The sequence below is a fragment of the Thermobia domestica genome, chromosome 15, assembly GCF_964235325.1.
Source record: "Thermobia domestica chromosome 15, izTheDome1.hap1.1, whole genome shotgun sequence".
Classification (NCBI taxonomy): domain Eukaryota; kingdom Metazoa; phylum Arthropoda; class Insecta; order Zygentoma; family Lepismatidae; genus Thermobia; species Thermobia domestica.
Window position 1 is genome coordinate 184,291,364 of NC_137468.1, and position 20,054 is coordinate 184,311,417.

At 36.5% G+C, this 20,054-nt stretch overlaps 1 protein-coding gene across 3 annotated transcripts in view; it reads left to right on the forward strand.

The window, feature by feature from the left end:
* The window catches only part of PAN2 (PAN2-PAN3 deadenylation complex catalytic subunit PAN2), a 127,309-nt gene that overhangs the window by 95,590 nt on the left and 11,665 nt on the right, over positions 1-20,054 (forward strand). For all 3 annotated transcript variants that reach the window (XM_081740457.1, XM_081740458.1, XM_081740456.1), the window contains exons 17-20: positions 519-703; positions 9,981-10,204; positions 13,385-13,514; positions 16,748-16,969. In XM_081740457.1, coding sequence (XP_081596583.1) covers positions 519-703; positions 9,981-10,204; positions 13,385-13,514; positions 16,748-16,969 — 761 coding nt within the window. The remainder of the gene's footprint in view (positions 1-518; positions 704-9,980; positions 10,205-13,384; positions 13,515-16,747; positions 16,970-20,054) is intronic.

Genomic DNA, 20,054 nt, shown 5'->3' on the forward strand with positions numbered 1-20,054 from the left:
GTCGGAGTTTCACTATTGACCTCAGCCATCGCGAAAACTATAAATTCGATACTAATGTCGGTCATTATCTACTACTTTTACATGTCCCGGTAAACGCTTCGCTGAAACCCCTCAGGTGCGAATTAAAAAAAAAAAACTGTCTTGGTCTGGGCCCTGGACCAAGGTACTCGTGACCAAAATTTGGTGTCCCCAGGCTGCATACAGACAGACAAACGAACTCACTTTATTTATATTATATATACGTATATATATATATATATATATATATATATATATATATATATATATATATATATATATATATATATATATATATATATATATATGTATAATATGTATAAAATTTCTGAGTCAATAATCATACTCTCTAGTGTCAAATTTTCGAAGTTAGTAAAGTCATTAGTCATATTATTATGATTTTCCGAAATCGGTAAAATCATTAGTCATCAGTAAATCGAAGTTACGTGTTAAGTGCTTTGTTTAGTTTTCGTTCATCCTAACTTTTTTTTCTGTTTCAGGAAGAAACAGTATCTGAAGTAACGCAAACAGTGATCTATGATCTGTGTGGAGTTGTATGTCATATCACCGACCCCCAGCATCCAGACAAGAAGAACTTAGTGTCATTTGTGAACGTGGGACCCAGTTACCATGAGCGATCAATGGGATCACCTGTAAGCCAGTGGTATATCTTCAATGATTTCAGGTATTCCTTTACTATAAAATACCTTATTTAACAATATTGTTATTCCGTCTTCTTAGGTCAGCAATCTTTCGATTGATTTGAACACAGCTTTCCACTCATCCTTATCCTGAGCTAGACTTTTCATTTTCATTTTTTTTTTTTTTTTTTAACCTTACGTCTTACATTATTTGGTTCGTAGATATCAGTTGCGGCCTTCCTTTAGGTATTTTTCTTTTGCCATTCCAGCCATACGGTAATTCTTCCATGTCTCATAATGTGTCCAATCATTCCATCTCCAAATATTCTTCAAAATTTTTTGGCGTGGGAGACCCGGGTTCGATTCCCGGTGGGAGCTCATGTGGTTCGGATTCCACGTTAATCAGTAGGTCCACGTCTCATATAGCCTCGCTGCTGAAAGGGACGCTAAACTAAAATCAACAAATCAACAACAATTCTTCAAAATTTTTGAAATTAAATCTTTGAGTTTAACGTTCCACGTTATGCCCTTTATCATAATGGAGCGATGATTAAAGCAAGTGAACGATGATGGATAAATTGGTGAAATGAGTAAGTGGGAGAAAACGGGAGTATCCCGAAACACTTACGCCCCTTAGTCATCAAACATGTCAATGTAACGAAATGAAGAAACATTGCAAAGTGACATGTCCAAGATGTATGGTTGAAGAGAAAAATTGGAAAGATCTTATCTAGCAGTGAATTAACAGTGATTAATGATTCTGTTTAGTGGATTATCATAATTCTATTCACTGGCGTCGTGTTTTCTGTACATATGAGTCGAGAGTCCATCCCCAGTAAGGATAGAAACCTCCAGACAGGGTAATGATTTGAATCCTTGTTTAAAGACTAGACCTTATCTCAATATCGGTACTGAAAAGGAATTCCAATTAGTCAATCAGTTCATTTATTGAGGAATCAAATGTAAATCCCAAGTATTTTTTTTTTTTTTTTCACTATTTTACTGCAGGGAGTACATCATTTTGCTATATAGTCCCCTTCCAGTTCAACACACGTAGTCTATCGGATAGGAAATACTTCAATACTGCGTAAGAAAAATTCTTTTGGTTGACGCTGTAACCACTCGTACACCGCCAATTCGGTGTATTCATCAGATTTGAACTTGTGCGCTCCAAGGGGCTTCTGTAATGGAAAAAAGATGTGGAAATCTGATGGTATAACGTTTACTCCATAGGATGGTGGTCCAAATAGAGCAAACATTATATTATATAGTCGTAAATAGGACGTTTGCTCGAGCGTTGACGATGAAACAAGTTATCCTAAGAAAACTCCTTTCAACGCCAACTACACCTAAGCAAAAATTCTACGTACAACTTTTTATAAAGGCAGAAGATTCAGCATCATATATTTCAAAAGATAATAAATTCCGCAAATGATAAGTGAAAATAATTTCCGCACCATGCACTCAAACGAAATGCCACGAGGCGTAAGACAATGACATGCACAATCGCAGTGAACACTCAAAAATAGATTCAAAAATTTTAATGGTTATAATATACTTACATCGTCTTACATAATGGAAAGGTAAATAGGATAATACTAATTGTAGATGTTCCTTTTCTTACGAAATATACGTTGATACAATTATGCCAATAACATGACTACATAAAGAATTTCGCAGCAGTGTAAAATAGTTTGTCTTGTCTTCGGATGTTCGGCGCCAAGTAAGTTGTCTCCCGCTAAATCTCTTCAGCTCTCGCTGTTCGCGTGGGTTTCACGCGTTGAGTGACGTAAGAGCGGACAGAGCTGTGATTGGCTGAAGAAGTGGTCACGCCACCCACATGCATCCGCTGAGTGAGAGAACACACACACATAGTAACGTCGTCTGCTAGGATGTGCTAGTCCTTTTAAATTAAAAAGAGAATTAAACTGCTTGAACTGCATATTGCCAAAATGATGAATAAATGAGTTTATGACAAATGGCACCCGAACAGCTGATAGGTATTTAATAAAGTTCTGATGAGATACGTTTATCCTAAGAACCCTGGCAACACTGATAGTTTGTGTCTGCGTATGACGAGGACACACTGTATAAAGTTTTGACGTACACATTGGTTGAGTTACAGTTCACACAAACACTTCACTTCACTTACTGCTGCAATCACGACTATATAAAATGTTTATTCAGTCCATAAATATGTAATATATCAATAAATGTATAGAAATATATTCATTATAGTCATGAGAATTTAAAGATAAGCTCACTTAATACTTATGGAAATTGAATAATTAACACATACACTAAAATATTGCAAATAATATGAATAAAATGAGAAAAACTTCAAGCAATGAATTAATTTCAACTTTTAGAAACACTTTCACCTTTGCAATTAATTGAACATAAAAAAAATGAATATTAAAATGAATATAGATATATATTTTTCAGTTCGAATAACAACACTTCACTGTTCAGTTATAACACACTGTTTATACTTTTACTATCTGCACACGTCACACTGTCCAAGTTGTCCACTATTCACAATCTACACCATGCTCCAGAACAATGTCCAGTCCATAGGCCATCCTCTTCGTTCATTCTCTTCCCATTGAATGAACACTCAGCAATTAAATCTTCTGCTCCTATCCTCTTCCCATTGGATAGGGCTAGGTCCATCGGTGGAATTTCTAGAAGGTTTCTGCAGGCTATAGTCCTTTTTATGACACAGGACTATTTTCCAAAATTCGGCGCCGATATGAAGATGCATGGAATACTGTAACTTAATGCGTATAAATTTATTCAACGTATAATTTGCATCTTCCTTTTTTTTTTTTTAACTTAAAATATGTTGCACTTACTACTGCTGCATTCATGTTAAGTGGGAGTGAATAGGATGTGTGTTCTTCTTATTGTTTAGACCTACGTGTGTTCTTCTTTGTGTTGTATTCTTCATGTATGTATATCAAGCGTATGTTCCTTACATGCTACATGTAATTATTATAATAAGGTTAAAATAATATAATTATGGTTAAAAGGAAGTTGACTTGGGATGGATTAACAAAGAAAATGTAAGTATTTCTTCTTTCTTTCTCTCTTTTTTTTTTTTTTTTTTCAAATCCCTTCATGAGTATCAACCACGACAAGCACGTCTCAATCCTCAACGCCTTCGTGCAACTTCATCGAATAAGTACATGGTACACGATAAATTAATATTGAAATATACCTATATAGGACATGATGCTGAATAAAATATATAGATACTATAATAAGCCTATAGATATAACCTTTATGATGACTGTTACATGAATACTAAAATGAAGAGAGAAATAAACCAATATAAACTCGAATGATGGAGAATTATTTTGAGGCAAAGTCGGATGTCTACAGATGCCAACCTGTATCCATCTTAGGGATGGTCTGACGACTAAATGAAGAAGAGCCAACCCACAAAAACCATATAAACCTACCCACTATAAGTACGACCACGAAGACACACAGAGATGTGGTTACAAAAACAAGTTATACTAAGGAAACCCCATAGAGTTTTATAGAAGACAAAAGGAAAACGATGCACATGAAATTCATGGCGAAATGTGGTCGTAGGTTTTAAGGGAAAACTTCAATGTTGTTCCAATAACAACAAAAGGAATACTCTAATAAATGTGTATATTACTCTAATAACTCCTAACATATCTCTAAATTCAAATTGACTTCTTCGAAATGCTAATGGTAATATTTCTCTAATAAACTCAACAACTTTCGCTCATCTAAATAACCATGTCGTATATCCCACAAGACATATCGACGAAAATGTTCGGTAATTTCACTATTCAGCGTCTTCTTTTTCTTCTTTCGCTTGCACCACGCAATCTTCGTTTGCTTTCTTCTTGATTTCCTTGGGAACGTTAATAAACTAGTCTTCGTTCGTTGGGATCCAATAGTGTTCAACTTTCTTCTCTTTTCTAACACTATATGCAAAGGTAGCAGATGACGTGACGAACTAGGTCTAATTACACCCCACTTTAACAATTTTCGGATCTCTTCACGCACTCCTTCCTGATATTTGTGCGGAATATCGTAAGGACGAGCAACAATGGGTTCATTTGTATTCACTTCTAATCGGTACTGAAATTTATTACACAGGCCAGGAAAACGGGCGAACACTTTTCTATGTTTCATTAACAACTGAAATAATTCTTCTTTCTCGTTTTCACTAAACAGCGTAGCGCGTGTAACTGCATCCCTTATTTCATCTACTGTGAAATATAGATCCGGTGGGAAGTCCTCCACTAAGTCACTAGCTTCATTTTTCTCTAAAGGCTCGGTGCACCCACTGCGGAACACATTCACCGTTCTCGCATAAAACTCATTAAGGTCCTTTATCTCGGACAACACAACAATAGGGGCTACCTGGCACTTAACTTCACTTACATTAGCTACAATGACATTTTCACTATTTCTCTGTATTAAAGGCACTTCACCACTAATTCCTTGAAATTCAACACGCAAGTTACTTCGCTTAAAATCGATGACACTGTTTAATTTCTCAAGAAAGTTTGCACCGAGTATTACGTCTTCATGCAGTTCTGGTAACACAAGAAATTCAACTGGCACTTCCACATTTTCAATTCGTACCGGTAAAATAACCTTTCCTTTCACGTTTTTTTTTTCTTTCTTCCTAGAAAATCGCACAAAACGATATGCTCTCCTTTCTGCAAATGCACATTCGCTACACACTTTGTTACTTCTCGAAAAATATTGTATCGTAATAGGCACAGTTCTGATCCACTATCTAACAGACAGATTTTGGGTTGATCGTTTAACAAAACTTTTACTCTCATTGTATTATGGCCTAATTCGCATTTGATCACTTCCTCTTCATTATCGTTATTTATATCATCTTCTGCCTGCAAATCTTCCTTGTTGCACATATGTGGAAAAGTAATCCGGTTTACACTATTGAAATCCCTCCCCTTTGCGTCCAAGTGGGAGGGCGCTACTAGTTTAAAGGCACAGAACTCTGCGGATAAAACCCACTCTATTGGTAAGTGAACTGTCTTTGCTGATTATTCCCACTGTTCACATTAGGACCTCTATTAAACGTAGGAAACCAATTATTATTTTGATTCGGACTACCTTGGGGAGTCGACGCACTACTTTGATTTTCGTTTGCCCTTGCACCTTGCGTTTCATTTCGATTTTCATTTGCACTCGTGTTTTGTCGGCCATTGCTTTGCGACTGATTACCACCGTTCGAGTTATTATTTCTGTTAAAATTACCTCGCCGTCCACGTCTATGAAATTTCCTTTTCCATCCCTGTTTGAAATTCGGACGCGCACTATTATCACTGCTCACTTCGCTACCGTGTTCTACTTTCACATTATTCACACTAACACCGGCACCCACCTTGCTGTTTCTGCTTATTACGCTGATTGTCGTACATATTAGTAATTCCTGACAATCCTTCAATGGACTGCACACTCGCAAGGAACTGATTTATGTTATCAGGCATAGAGCCCATCATAGCTAATTGGTACCGCTTGGGCAGGAGAGTGATGATGTGTGACAACGTAATGGTTGGATTTTCATACTCTTCCAGAGCTTGAATTTGACTAAAGCGCTCTGTTACAAAATCAACAACACTACTATAACGTTTTGGGTCAAACGGAATAGAACGAAAGTTACGCAGATGTGTGGCTTTCACTAAAGGAGTCTCAAATGCATTCTGAAACTCTACCACAAATTCTTGAAAAGTTTGACAATTCTTACCGTGTAAATCGTACCACTTAAGTGCACTGTCTTTAAGAATCAATGGCATGATCGTCAAATATTCGCTTTGAGGCACTCCGGCGAACGACATTTCTCTACCAAAATTTTCTAAAAATGCACTTGCACTTTCTTTCATCATATCACCTAAAAATGTAGAGAGTTGCTTAATGTCTGCTAATCGCAATGAACAACGCCTTGCATTCACTTCACTGTTTCTTGCACGCTTAATATGCGGACTCTTTCTTTCGGTTTTGATTCTTGACACGGTTCTCCTTATTACGTCACTTTCCACCTCTGTATCAGACGCCGTTTGAGACTCACTGCTTGATTTCCTCTCGCGCTTCACACTGTGCACGGAACCTGTGTTTCTTTGTGACATATTACTTCCAGTATCATGGTGCTCATTTGCTAATTCTATACGTTGCACACGCTCTGATAATCGTTCCACATCTTGCTTGGTTTGTTCACTTAACTCACTGGCGCGAAGACATGTTTCAAAACACTGCTGGTTAAATTTACTCTGTTCGTGGCACACTTGAATACACTCTTGCACTGCCATACCGTATTCACTTTGTTTAGTCTCGCACTTCTGAATTCTACTTTCGCGGTACTTGTCGAGACTTTCGACCAAACGCAACCTTTTCTCGTAATCATCCACTTTATTGCAACATTCACTTAATTGACGTCGTTGGTCATTTACTTGGCGCGTATTTTCTTCAACTGTGCCCCGTACATCGTACACTGCATCTGCTAATTCACGTACACTTCTACGTATATCCTCACTCGTGTTAAAACACTTGGATTCGACAGCTTCAATTTGCTCTATCAATTCCTGCCGCACTGCACTAATACACGCATTCAAATTTTTAATTTCACTCTGCATGGTAACATTCACATTATTAATTTCACCTGACAAATCATCTTTCATTTTCTGTTGGTTTACATTTATCGCCTCAACACTTTCACTCACACGTTTTTGATTATCACTCAATTCGTTTTGGCTTTCTCTAATTTCGTTAATTGATGCACTCAGTTCCCTTTGCATAGATAAGAGAACTGTTCTAAGATCACCCTCAGCCATGATGTTGCAAGTATAACAAACTTACTAACACAAATAGTTGACTAATTTCTGCAAAAATCAAAGAGTACAAATAATTAAAAAAATGTTAATACTCTAATTTAGACAGGATTTAGGCTTCAATATGCAAGGATGAATGCAATGAATAAGGATACAATGACACGAATTTCATGTACTTGGTGATCTCCTGAGATGACGGCAAAAATTACGCAGCAAGTTTTGGAACATCAAGAATACCTAGGCCTATGTTCATAAACACAAAAACTGAACATTTATACAAAAAGAAAGGTTCCTGCTTCGACACATTTATCCCGGCACCATTTTATAACGTTTACTCCATAGGATGGTGGTCCAAATAGAGCAAACATTATATTATATAGTCGTAAATAGGACGTTTGCTCGATCGTTGACGATGAAACAAGTTATCCTAAGAAAACTCCTTTCAACGCCAACTACACCTAAGCAAAAATTCTACGTACAACTTTTTATAAAGGCAGAAGATTCAGCATCATATATTTCAAAAGATAATAAATTCCGCAAACGATAAGTGAAAATAATTTCCGCGCCATGCACTCAAACGAAATGCCACGAGGCGTAAGACAATGACATGCACAATCGCAGTGAACACTCAAAAATAGATTCAAAAATTTTAATGGTTATAATATACTTACATCGTCTTACATAATGGAAAGGTAAATAGGATAATACTAATTGTAGATGTTCCTTTTCTTACGAAATATACGTTGATACAATTATGCCAATAACATGACTACATAAAGAATTTCGCAGCAGTGTAAAATAGTTTGTCTTGTCTTCGGATGTTCGGCGCCAAGTAAGTTGTCTCCCTCTAAATCTCTTCAGCTCTCGCTGTTCGCGTGGGTTTCACGCGTTGAGTGACGTAAGAGCGGACAGAGCTGTGATTGGCTGAAGAAGTGCTGATCAAGGTCACGCCACCCACATGCATCCGTTGAGTGAGAGAACACACACACATAGTAACGTCGTCTGCTAGGATGTGCTAGTCCTTTTAAATTAAAAAGAGAATTAAACTGCTTGAACTGCATATTGCCAAAATGATGAATAAATGAGTTTATGACAATGGTAAGAAATCTAGCGACTATGGCGGATGTCGTAAGCATTTAAAGCGTAGATCGTCGATAGTTTGCATGTTTGCACGAGGATGGGCGTTATCATGTTGAAGTAAAACACCTACACGCAGCAATCTCCTTCGCTTTATTCGTATCGCTGGCTTCAAACGATTCTTGAGAAGCTTGGTGTAGGTGGCATTAGTCATTGTGATACGTAGGGGAAGTAGTGTTCTAGAAGAGCACCATTCTTATCCCAGAATAAAAGCAACATGACTTCCTGCAGAGGGCTGGCTACAAAACTTCTTTTGTTTCGGCGAAGACGAAGGTCGCCATTCTATATGCTTGCACGTTTTATCTCGAGTTGAAGATGGTGCACCCAATTTTCATCCTCAGTGATAATGTGAGCTAGAAAAGCCTCACTCTTCTCATCGTTACATCTCAGCAGCTCTTGACATATTTCAATTCGACGATATGTCAGTTACTGCGTCAGCTATCAAGGAACTGTCGAAGAACTCACCTGGCGGACACTTTCCTGTAGTGGAGTTCGTCATGCATTATGTGTTGTACTGAACCGAAACTCATATTCCACAGGGAAGCCAATTCAGCCAGGTTGACACGTTGGTTTCCCTGAATAAGCCGATCTGCTGCAGATATCGGCTCCTCTTGTCATAAGTCGATGACCCTGGCCCGGACGGGGAACATCAGTCAACAAAATCGTATTTTCTGTGAATTTCTTGCACCACTCGTAGACTTGCCGCTGTCACAGACAGGCGTCTTCATATTTCGTCTTCATTCTCCGATGAATATCAACCGGCTTTACATCTTCACTCCGTAAAAATCGAATAACTCCATACTATTCTTCCTTGGTGCAACTGCGTAGTAGTGTCATCATATTGAATCAGCCAGCTGTTACTCAGCTCCTACCCTATCTACCGGCACGGCTTCGTACTACCAGTTCGACCAAACGCTTAGAAAACAAATTAAATTTTTAATGGTAATTTTGCGGCTTTCATTCGGTACTCCCTCATTGAAGGATATTACACAAGACCTGAATACAAGTGAAGTCTGAGACTGTATAAAATATCACCTCTCACAAACAAAATGCTTGGAACTGTGTATGGAAGCCTGCTCTTGCTGCTCGACCACGAATGACGTCATCACAAAATCATCCTTCCTCTGTTACTCGCTAACGACTGAACGTATCGCGATCAAACAAACAGCATTCATTTTAGAATTTTCAACTCTACAAATGGAAATAATTTGTAAAAAATGCATTTCTAAGTTGAGCTTCTCCTTCAAGATCCGTAATTATAGACAGATTTCTGGCACATTTTGTGAAACAAATTTATATTGTATAACCTTCACACTATTTCTATTTCGTTATGTTTCAGTATAGCCCCGGTGCCTCCTCAGGAAGCTGTATGGTTTAGTTTCGATTGGAAGATTCCCTGTGTATTGTATTGGATAAATCGTCATATTCCCAAAGATGTGTTTCCTGGTGTTCAGATTCCTCTGACTGCTGACGTGTTCTGTGAAGACAACTCCCTTGCTCGAAATACTGGAACAAAATTAATCACATTTACACCTCTAGGTGCTGATGAGATGCCTAACTCAGGTATGTCAAAGGTGATAATAACTGATAAGTCTTAGTAATAGGTAAGACATGTGGAAGAGTATTCATAGTTAAATACACGATTGTTTTACTTACACTTTGTTCTAGTTTCTGTGAAGAGTTATAAATGCTGCTCAGCGGACATAGGTTTGTAAGTAGTATTCTTTCTTGGCAATTGGGAGGTTTCAAATTCGACTCTGGTGGTCGACTATCCAGAACGAATCATATTTACTCCGGACAAATAGACGGACAGTACTTCAAATACTGGGTGTCCCAAAAGTAAGTACCTACTTTTGTGAAGTCGGACACTTCTTAAAATACAAGTCTATTAACGTTTGAACTAACTGAATAACTCTATGTCCTATGGAGCCCGGAGGTTCAGTGCCACGTCCACAAAAGCTCTCCACTGACTTCTATCCTTAGCCAACTGGATCCAGTTTCTACTTTGTATTCCTGTTTTTCTGCGAAATCCATCTTAATATTGTCCTCCCATCTGCGCTTAGGTCTTCCTAATGGTCGTTTCCCGCTTGGACTTCCAGTTAAAACTTTGAAAGCGTTTCTTCCATTTTGACTACATGACCTGCCCACCTAAGCCTCCTAGACTTGACGACCTTAACAATGTTGGGTAAACCGTATAAATTATTTAGTTCCTCGTTATGAAGTTTCCGCCATTCTCCATTCCCGTTCCTCTTCGGTCCGAATACTCGTCTCAGGATTTTGTTCTAAAATTCTTTCAGTTTCGCAACCATGCAGAACAACAGGCATGCTTATCCTTTTATATAATTTAAGCTTCAAATTCCTCGATAGAATTCGCGAAGACAAAAGATTTTGAACCGAATAGTAACACAAATTCCCTGATTTTAGTCGACATTTAATTTCTTCGTAAATGGTTTTGATCTGTTAATACTGATCCTAGATATTTGAAAGTTCATCGAAAGGATTATTTGGTACTTTAACGAATTCATAATTTGCAATATTACGATCCCAACAAACCTTCATGTCATGTTAAAAATATGATAAAAGTATACAAAATGTTATTTTTCTGTACAGGATGTTTCAAAATTTTTATTTTGTGTACCAGAATGAGCTAGCTATTTTGTTAGATTTAAAAAAAAAAAAAAAAAAATGTATTTTTGAAACTCCATTCTGATTACAAAAAGAAAGATCTTTAAAAGAGCAACAGTAAAGGAGAAAGAGATTTATAAATCGTATGTCAAAATTTACCAAATAATTTCAACATGTTTTCTGTCCGTATCATTACAAATTTAAATATATCCATAGCATTGCAAAATACATTCTGAAACATTTGAGGAGTATATGTTACAGATGTTTCCTCAAAGGAAAAATAGCCATGGATTCTAAATTTGGTCATACCAAGCCACAAATTAGTTCGGAGAATAGTCCCTTTGGTGTTCCATGACCAGTTGGTTTTTCATTTACCCATATACGACAGTTATGTCGATTGACCTTACATGTGTGGAAAGTCGTCTCATCTCTGAATCAGATGTTTTCCCGTAGATTTCCATACCCTATTTGCTGTACAAATTTTGCACTCTTTCCTGTTTGATTTGGATAACCTTCTTCGTATAAAAAATGCAGTAATTAGATGTAATAAGGCTTTTTCGTAAGTGTTCAACTCAAAGCTCTGTGAACTGTTGGGTCTCCAACTCGCCTCCCTAATTATAGTTGTTGGTTCATTTTAGAACAGTTGTCAAATGCGTTCAGTTTTGTTAAGGTCGATCTTTGGTCTGAGTCCGAGTCCCTTTCACTATAGTTACAGGTTTATTAATTTTTTTTTTATATTTATCTATTATGATATTTACTTCATTCAGTTTTACTCCTCTGATACAGGCTATCACACACACACACACACACACACACAAACGTTTTTCTGTATTCATTATGTAAAAAGTCCGAAAAGGAATAGAAAAAACAAAAATTTTGAGAAACTCTGCATATACAAAAATAAAAAATTTTGAACACTTTTAGCATAGTTTTAGTCTTATAAACGTTAATAAATTTGAGTTTCTTTTGAGTGTCCGATTTCACAAATATAGATACGTACGTTTGTTGATTGACGTGACCAAGTGACTACTTGTGTAATGAAGTCATAGTCTCTCATGGTACCCTAATCCCATTTTTTTTCTATCATTCTCTTCGAATTCATTAATTTCTAGTTTATATATACATATTATACGAGGGCTATCTAAAAAGTACCAGATAGTTTGGCATACCGCGGCAGTGAGCGAGGCTAGAGTCGCCATCTTGGTGTCAGAACGTTGGCACACTCAGTACGCATCCATTTGTAGTAGCGTGAGGACTGTGACGCACTTACTGTGCTTTTTGTGACATGTTACAATGTGCGCTTCATAGTGAGGTGCGTTTTGTGCTTAGATTTTGTGAGGTATTGTGAAACACTGAGAAAGTTAAGGCACGCAACTCAAAACATAGCGCGAAGGTGTTGTTTTTTCACAACACACGGCCAAGCGTACCCTGGAGCTCTTGGATGGTTTGGGATGAGAGGTGTTCGATGACCCACCATAGAACCCGGATTTGGCTCCTTACGACTACTACCTCTTCCCAGCTATGAAGACATGGCTCGATACACAACTCTTTGATACTGACGCCGAACTGAATGCCGGTGTAAGCCAGTGATTGACATCGTAGGCGGCGGTATTGAAAAACTTGTGACATGGTATGATAAATGCTTTAATTTGCATAGCGATTATTTGAAAAAATAACTTAAGGGTATACCTGTCAAATGTATATAATACAATTTCGTTTATTCGTTCTATTATTTTTTTTATTTCAAAACTTTCTGGGACTTTCTGGACATCTGGACAGCCCTCGTATATATATCTGAGCCAGAGGAAAATGAACTGGTTTCCTATCCTTGCTGTGTTTTCTTGGTTGCCCTATCTAGTTACATTACGGAAATTTAGTTAGAACGTGCCCTTCGTTGAGACGTATACATTATAGGATTAAGTCAGGTAAGATTTCACACACACACACACACACACACACATATATATATATATATATATATATATCATAAAAATTCAATGTAGAAAATAGTAGTTACGGCCTATCTTAATTATCAGTTAATATAATTGCTCGTTATGAAACAATTTGATGCATGTTCAACTAACAGTTGTTTAATAAATATTTTATTTATTTGAACAGGAGACGTCGTAGCAATGGATGCAGAATTCGTTACGTTAAATCAAGAGGAAGCAGAATTGCGTAGTGATGGCAAAATGTCAACAATTAAACCTTCGCAGCTGTCAGTTGCAAGGATTACTTGTATTAGAGGGTAAGATATTGCAGTGATGCATGCACTTTTTTAAAAAAAACTTTTTGTTATTATTCTTCAAACTACATCCTTAGTAGTATCAAAAATTTGACTACTTGAACATGATCTCGAGGGTAATATTGGAGGACAGGACTCAGTGGTAGAGCGTTCATCTGTAGTGCTGGGACTCCCTGGTTCGATTTTCATTTCACATGCTCTTTTGTATTTGCTCATTTCTATTAATCGACCATCTCCTTTTACCTACAACAACAGCGACAGATTATTTCCTCTGACCGTGAATAGAACCCAGAAACCACGTACACTCATGTCCAAAATTATTGTCGCATGTCTATAAATATGTTGTTGTAGGAATATAATTTAATAGCGAATTCGCCCGGTATTTCTTATAATGTTAGTATGTGTGTAATCGGTAAAGACATGTATGTGGAAAATTTCATGTTAAAAGAGCAGTAAATAAGAACAATTAAACGAAATTAAAACTCTCTTGTCCATTTAGCAACATTTTGTTTTACTTATTCTAATTTTCGTATTTATAATTCTTTTCCTATGAAATTTACCACAAATATACATTTCCCGATTATACACACAGTATTAAAAGTACCCTGCAAAATCATTATCTAATTATATTCTTACAAGAAGACATAGATATGCGACAATCATTTTGGACAGGAGTGTACATCAAAGATAGGCGCGCTATTCGACTATAGATGGTCCGGACGTTAGTCACCAAAGACTAACGGCTAATGACCAATGTATTGCTGTAACCTGAAACGTGCCACACATGTTTCCCACCATTTCTATACAATTTATTAAACGTTGTATTATGTTGAAATGAACTCACTTGAGCACCCGGTTTATTATTTTATTCTTATACCTTAAGGAATTTTAAAATATAGGATAGTGCTAAGAAATTTTTACATTAGTTCGTGAACTCAGATAGTGATAAGTTGATCAGTCAAAAAAAAAAAAAAAAAAAAAAAAATATATATATATATATATATATATATATATATATATAAATACTAATACTATTATATTTCGTTAACAGGAGAAAACACAACTGAGAACTCCAATAATCTACTTTAAGGGTTGATGGACTACAGCATCACACATTTTGTGGCCTCTTGTTTCGTCTCTGGTAAAACAATTAATTGATAAAGAACCATAGTTTTAATTCTATGCTTATGCTCTAACTGCTCCGTTAGGCTAGAATTACCGAAATAGCATGAGAGGTTACTCCCTATTTTAAATTCTTCCATCAATGTTCGTTGAATTTTTAAAGATCAGTGTAATTTCACCGAGTAATAGACATTAAGGATTGAAGATTTAAAACAAGAAGTAAGTTCCTCATATTATGTTATTTTGGTAAATCAAGTGCAGATAAGCTTAGGCGTAAGTTTTTTGTATCCACTAAGTATTTTACCAAAGACGTAAACTGTAGGTCGATGAAGTGTCGAATATGTTTATCAACCCTTCAAGTAGTTTATTGTAGTAACAGATTCTCCAGTGGGGTAATAATTATGCTTTCTGCTGTTAACGAAGTATACTGATCCCCCCCCCCCTAAAGACTGAAAAATTTACCACTATGTGAGTCCGCGAACCGATGTAAAATTGCTTAACAATCACATACAGATGACGATGATAAAGATACATCGAAATGTATACGATTTAATTAATAAAAATTTGCTTAAGTGGAGTTTAAGGTTAGACTTAGTTATTAAATATGCATACTAGCAGTTCATTAGTAAGATTTATCATGTTATTTGATTTCTATCGCTTTCTAGGCTCAGCGTGTGGCTTATTGGCGTCCCCATGTGCTGCCACTTTCTGCGTCCGTCCATTTCTTCCTACCACGAAGAAAAATCATATTCATTTGGTCGTCGTCTGTCAGTGGCACGTTACTGCGAAACAATTATAAAAGGGGTTTACCGAGTGGCGTTCGGTTCTGTTCTGTTCTCGGATGACTCTCGCTTCAGTCTTCAGATCAGATAATTGATTTTATATTGGTTTGAGGGAAACGTGGGACTCTTAATTACACAGCATATGAGTGTGCAATATTCCATTATGATGGTGATAAAATCATGGCGTGGTCAGAATAATTATAATTTGACAGCCTAAGTAATAAAAACGAGGTCCAAAAACCTCATACTGTGCCTATGGATACAGTTGTTGTCAATTTTCATGAACGATAATACACGCTCTCACAGTGTGAATGGTAAGCTAGGATCCCTTCCTTATCTTAATCCTTTCTACGTATAGAACGTTTTGAAATGTACTGGAAAGACGCAGTACAGCTAGATCGACAGCTTCCGTAAATTCTCTAGAGCTGGAAAGCCTCCCTTTCCCCACAAACCTCTTCCTCTGGAAAAGTACCGAGGACTCATCCAAATTATTGTCAGTAACTTCATCGATTCTGTTACCAAACAGATGTATTAATAGTTCAAAGTGACAGCCCACTTGTAGAGGTCAGTTTTTTGATAAATCAATTTTTAACGTTTCATTGTGTATATACTCATAATATACCTGTAATGTGTCATTTCGTATGCCAATTGCATACACAGCCAGTAGGATTTTACCGTATACATAATTGACATAAATTTACTCCATCTGTTAAAGAAATGACAGTTTCGCGCAAATATATCACTTTTCCATGATTTCAAGTTTAATTTGTGTTGTGTCGGATCATTTTTATCGACAAATGTTTAAAGCTGGACGTGGAATGCATAAATTAAATTGAAAATTGTTATTTATTCAGCAGCTCGTTTCAGAAATGTTGCGCGTTAGCTGATTAAAAAAAAAAAAAAATCCATTATGTAGTTGTGTGTATCTGTTTCTTTATATTAATTAGCCCTGTTTTATAGTTAGTTTAGTAGATTATAACTACAGGAGTAAAATTTAAAATAATAATAATAATAATAATAATAATAATAATAATAATAATAAGGTATTAAAAAGATTTCAACATCCAACTGATGACTGAAAATACTTTTCTTTATCGAAAATAAAATTGAACGTACCTGAAGCACGTTTCTAATGATTAACATTAGCTAAAGATCAACGTTTTATTCTTGTAATAGAATGTACTTTAATAAACTACAGTATTTCTGTTAGTTGATAAAGTAACAGGAAATTAATTTCAGTCAAAATACAAAAAATAAAAAGCGTTATAATTTAATTAAAACAACAGTTAAATAGAAATAGTTGCTAATTGCTATTCATTGTGTTTATTGCAGGCAGGGTCCTTTGGAAGGAACAGCATTTATTGACGATTATATATCAACTCAGGAACAGGTTGTGGATTACTTGACAAAATTCTCTGGAATTAATCCAGGCGATTTGGATGCGAATTTTAGCTCCAAACATCTCACCACCTTAAAATCCACGTACCTAAAATTAAGGTTTTTGGTTGATATTGGTGTCAAGTTTGTGGGCCATGGATTGAAAAATGATTTCAGGTGAGTGACCATCCTATTACAGTGATCACTAGGTTCTAAGCGTCGTAAATACTGTAGGAAGTTATAAAGATTTTTCTTTAAACTAATGTCGACTTCGTTAGAGTAAGTGAAAAACTAAAGTTGCTTTTTATTTACCTTGAAGAAGTTGGTAATGATTTAACTACACCATTTGTATCTTTTACAATCTTTTAGGGCGTTTGGAGGTATGTGTATAACTATGTAATATGCGCCCAATAGCACCTTTGAACCAGTCATGTTGAGTGTCATTTCTTGCTCGCACGACAAAGTTATTTTTCTTTATATTTGTAGATAACTGTAACTTCTTTTGGAATTAAAAGTTATGCGCTACCATCTATTATATTTCTCTCATATGGTACAGTGAGCATAATGCACCGTGTGCTACCATCTGATACATTTCTCACATATGGTACAGTGAGCATAGTCCACCATGTGCTACCATCTATTACATTTCTCGCATATAGTACAGTGAGCATAATGCACCATGTGCTATCATCTATTACATTTCTCACATATCGTACAGTGAGCATAATGCACCATGTACTACCATCTATTACATTTTTCACATATGGTACAGTGAGCATAATGCACCATACGCTGTCATCTATTACGTTCATCACATATATGGGAGAGTTTATATGTGCAATAACAAGACAAGTGATTTGCGTTTCACCTTTTAAAACTATGATAGACTTTCAAAAATGAAATGAAATCTTTGAGTTTTACGTCCCACGATTATGCAGGCTAAGCTAAATGAGACGGTGATGATGAGAAATGAAGTGGGAGGAAACGGGAGAATCCCGATGAACCCACGCACACGATGTTTGTCCATCACAAAGTTCACTTGACGGGTCTGGGATCGAACCCGAGACCTCAAGCACCAGAGGTGAACACTCTACCACTGAGCCACCGCAGCCCCCGATAGACTTTCAAATTACAAGACTTTGAAGGATCTACTATTGAAACCAGTACTTGCGATTTAAATAGAGGAAAGAAGATGGAAGCTACGCTTGAATTTGAATCCATATTTAAAAAAAAAAAAATATTTACTCTCACATTTATCAACATACAAATGGACAATTTGACTGTTTTGTTGATTAGGGTTAGTTTCTGGTTAGAAAATCTGTATTTTGAAATCTACAATAAATAAGGCAGGAGAAAAGAAATATTAGATATATATGACGAATTATTTGGATATAACGTTTTGTAGCTGCACCCTATCTTGTATTATAATAATGTTTTTGGATAATATATACGACTACTGAAATCTCAGAAGATTGTACCTTTTTTATTCAGTTTAGTATATCACAGCATATACGAGGTGTTATCCAAAATTTCTGGGAAATTATAATATTCTACCCAAACCATAGTAATATGAACTTCTGTCGCTAGCTGCGTCTTGTTGCGTACTTCAACTGGTAATTTTCCAAGTGCTATTGTTGTGAGTGTACGCATTTCTGCTGTCCGCGAAATGAACATCAATATCACTGACCCAAACTACAAAATGGATAGCAATATCACTGACCCAAACTACAAAATGGATAGCAATATCACTGACCCAAACTACAAAATGGATAGCAATATCACTGACCCAAACTACAAAATGGATAGCAATATCACTGACCCAAACTACAAAATGGATAGCAATATCACTGACCCAAACTACAAAATGGATAGCAATATCACTGACCCAAACTACAAAATGGATAGCAATATCACTGACCCAAACTACAAAATGGATAGCAATATCACTGACCCAAACTACAAAATGGATAGCAATATCACTGACCCAAACTACAAAATGGATAGCAATATCACTGACCCAAACTACAAAATGGATAGCAATATCACTGACCCAAACTACAAAATGGATAGCAATATCACTGACCCAAACTACAAAATGGATAGCAATATCACTGACCCAAACTACAAAATGGATAGCAATATCACTGACCCAAACTACAAAATGGATAGCAATATCACTGACCCAAACTACAAAATGGATAGCAATATCACTGACCCAAACTACAAAATGGATAGCAATATCACTGACCCAAACTACAAAATGGATAGCAATATCACTGACCCAAACTACAAAATGGATAGCAATATCACTGACCCAAACTACAAAATGGATAGCAATATCACTGACCCAAACTACAAAATGGATAGCAATATCACTGACCCAAACTACAAAATGGATAGCAATATCACTGACCCAAACTACAAAATGGATAGCAATATCACTGACCCAAACTACAAAATGGATAGCAATATCACTGACCCAAACTACAAAATGGATAGCAATATCACTGACCCAAACTACAAAATGGATAGCAATATCACTGACCCAAACTACAAAATGGATAGCAATATCACTGACCCAAACTACAAAATGGATAGCAATATCACTGACCCAAACTACAAAATGAACATCAATATCACTGACTCAAACTACGAAATGGACAGCAATATCACTGATTCGATTAACTCACTCATGGCTATATGGTCAGCATATGTACTTTTGTGGCGCGAGTCCCGAGTTCGATTCTTGGTGGAAACTCATTTGGTGCGTATTCCACGTTAAACTGTAGATCCATGTCTCATATGGCTTCGGTGCTGAACGGGACTAAGCTGGAAATCAACGAGCCATCGCGGATTTGATGTTGCTCTGAACATTTCGCGGAAAGAATGACATTTTCCACTACGAAAACTGCTTCTTTGTTTCAGGGTCAGAACTGTACACCCATGATTAATCTGCAGTTGTGACAATCAACAGGGTGTTTTTTTGGGTTATGTCAAACTGTTTGAAGCCCAATGCACACCTGAACTTGATAATTTCGTCAATCTTTGCTGCAATTCTTCTCGGTTCAATTCATCTGCAAGAATGTGTTAACATGTTCGGCATTGAAGTCCAGTTCTGTTACAAAGATAAGGAATTGTCTGCCTTCTGTCATCAAGGACCACGTCACATCACACTTGAGCCACTCAAATATTCTTGACTGACTTACAGCTTGCTCACTAAATGCCTCCTTCAGCATTCGATTGGTTTTAGATGCTGATTTCT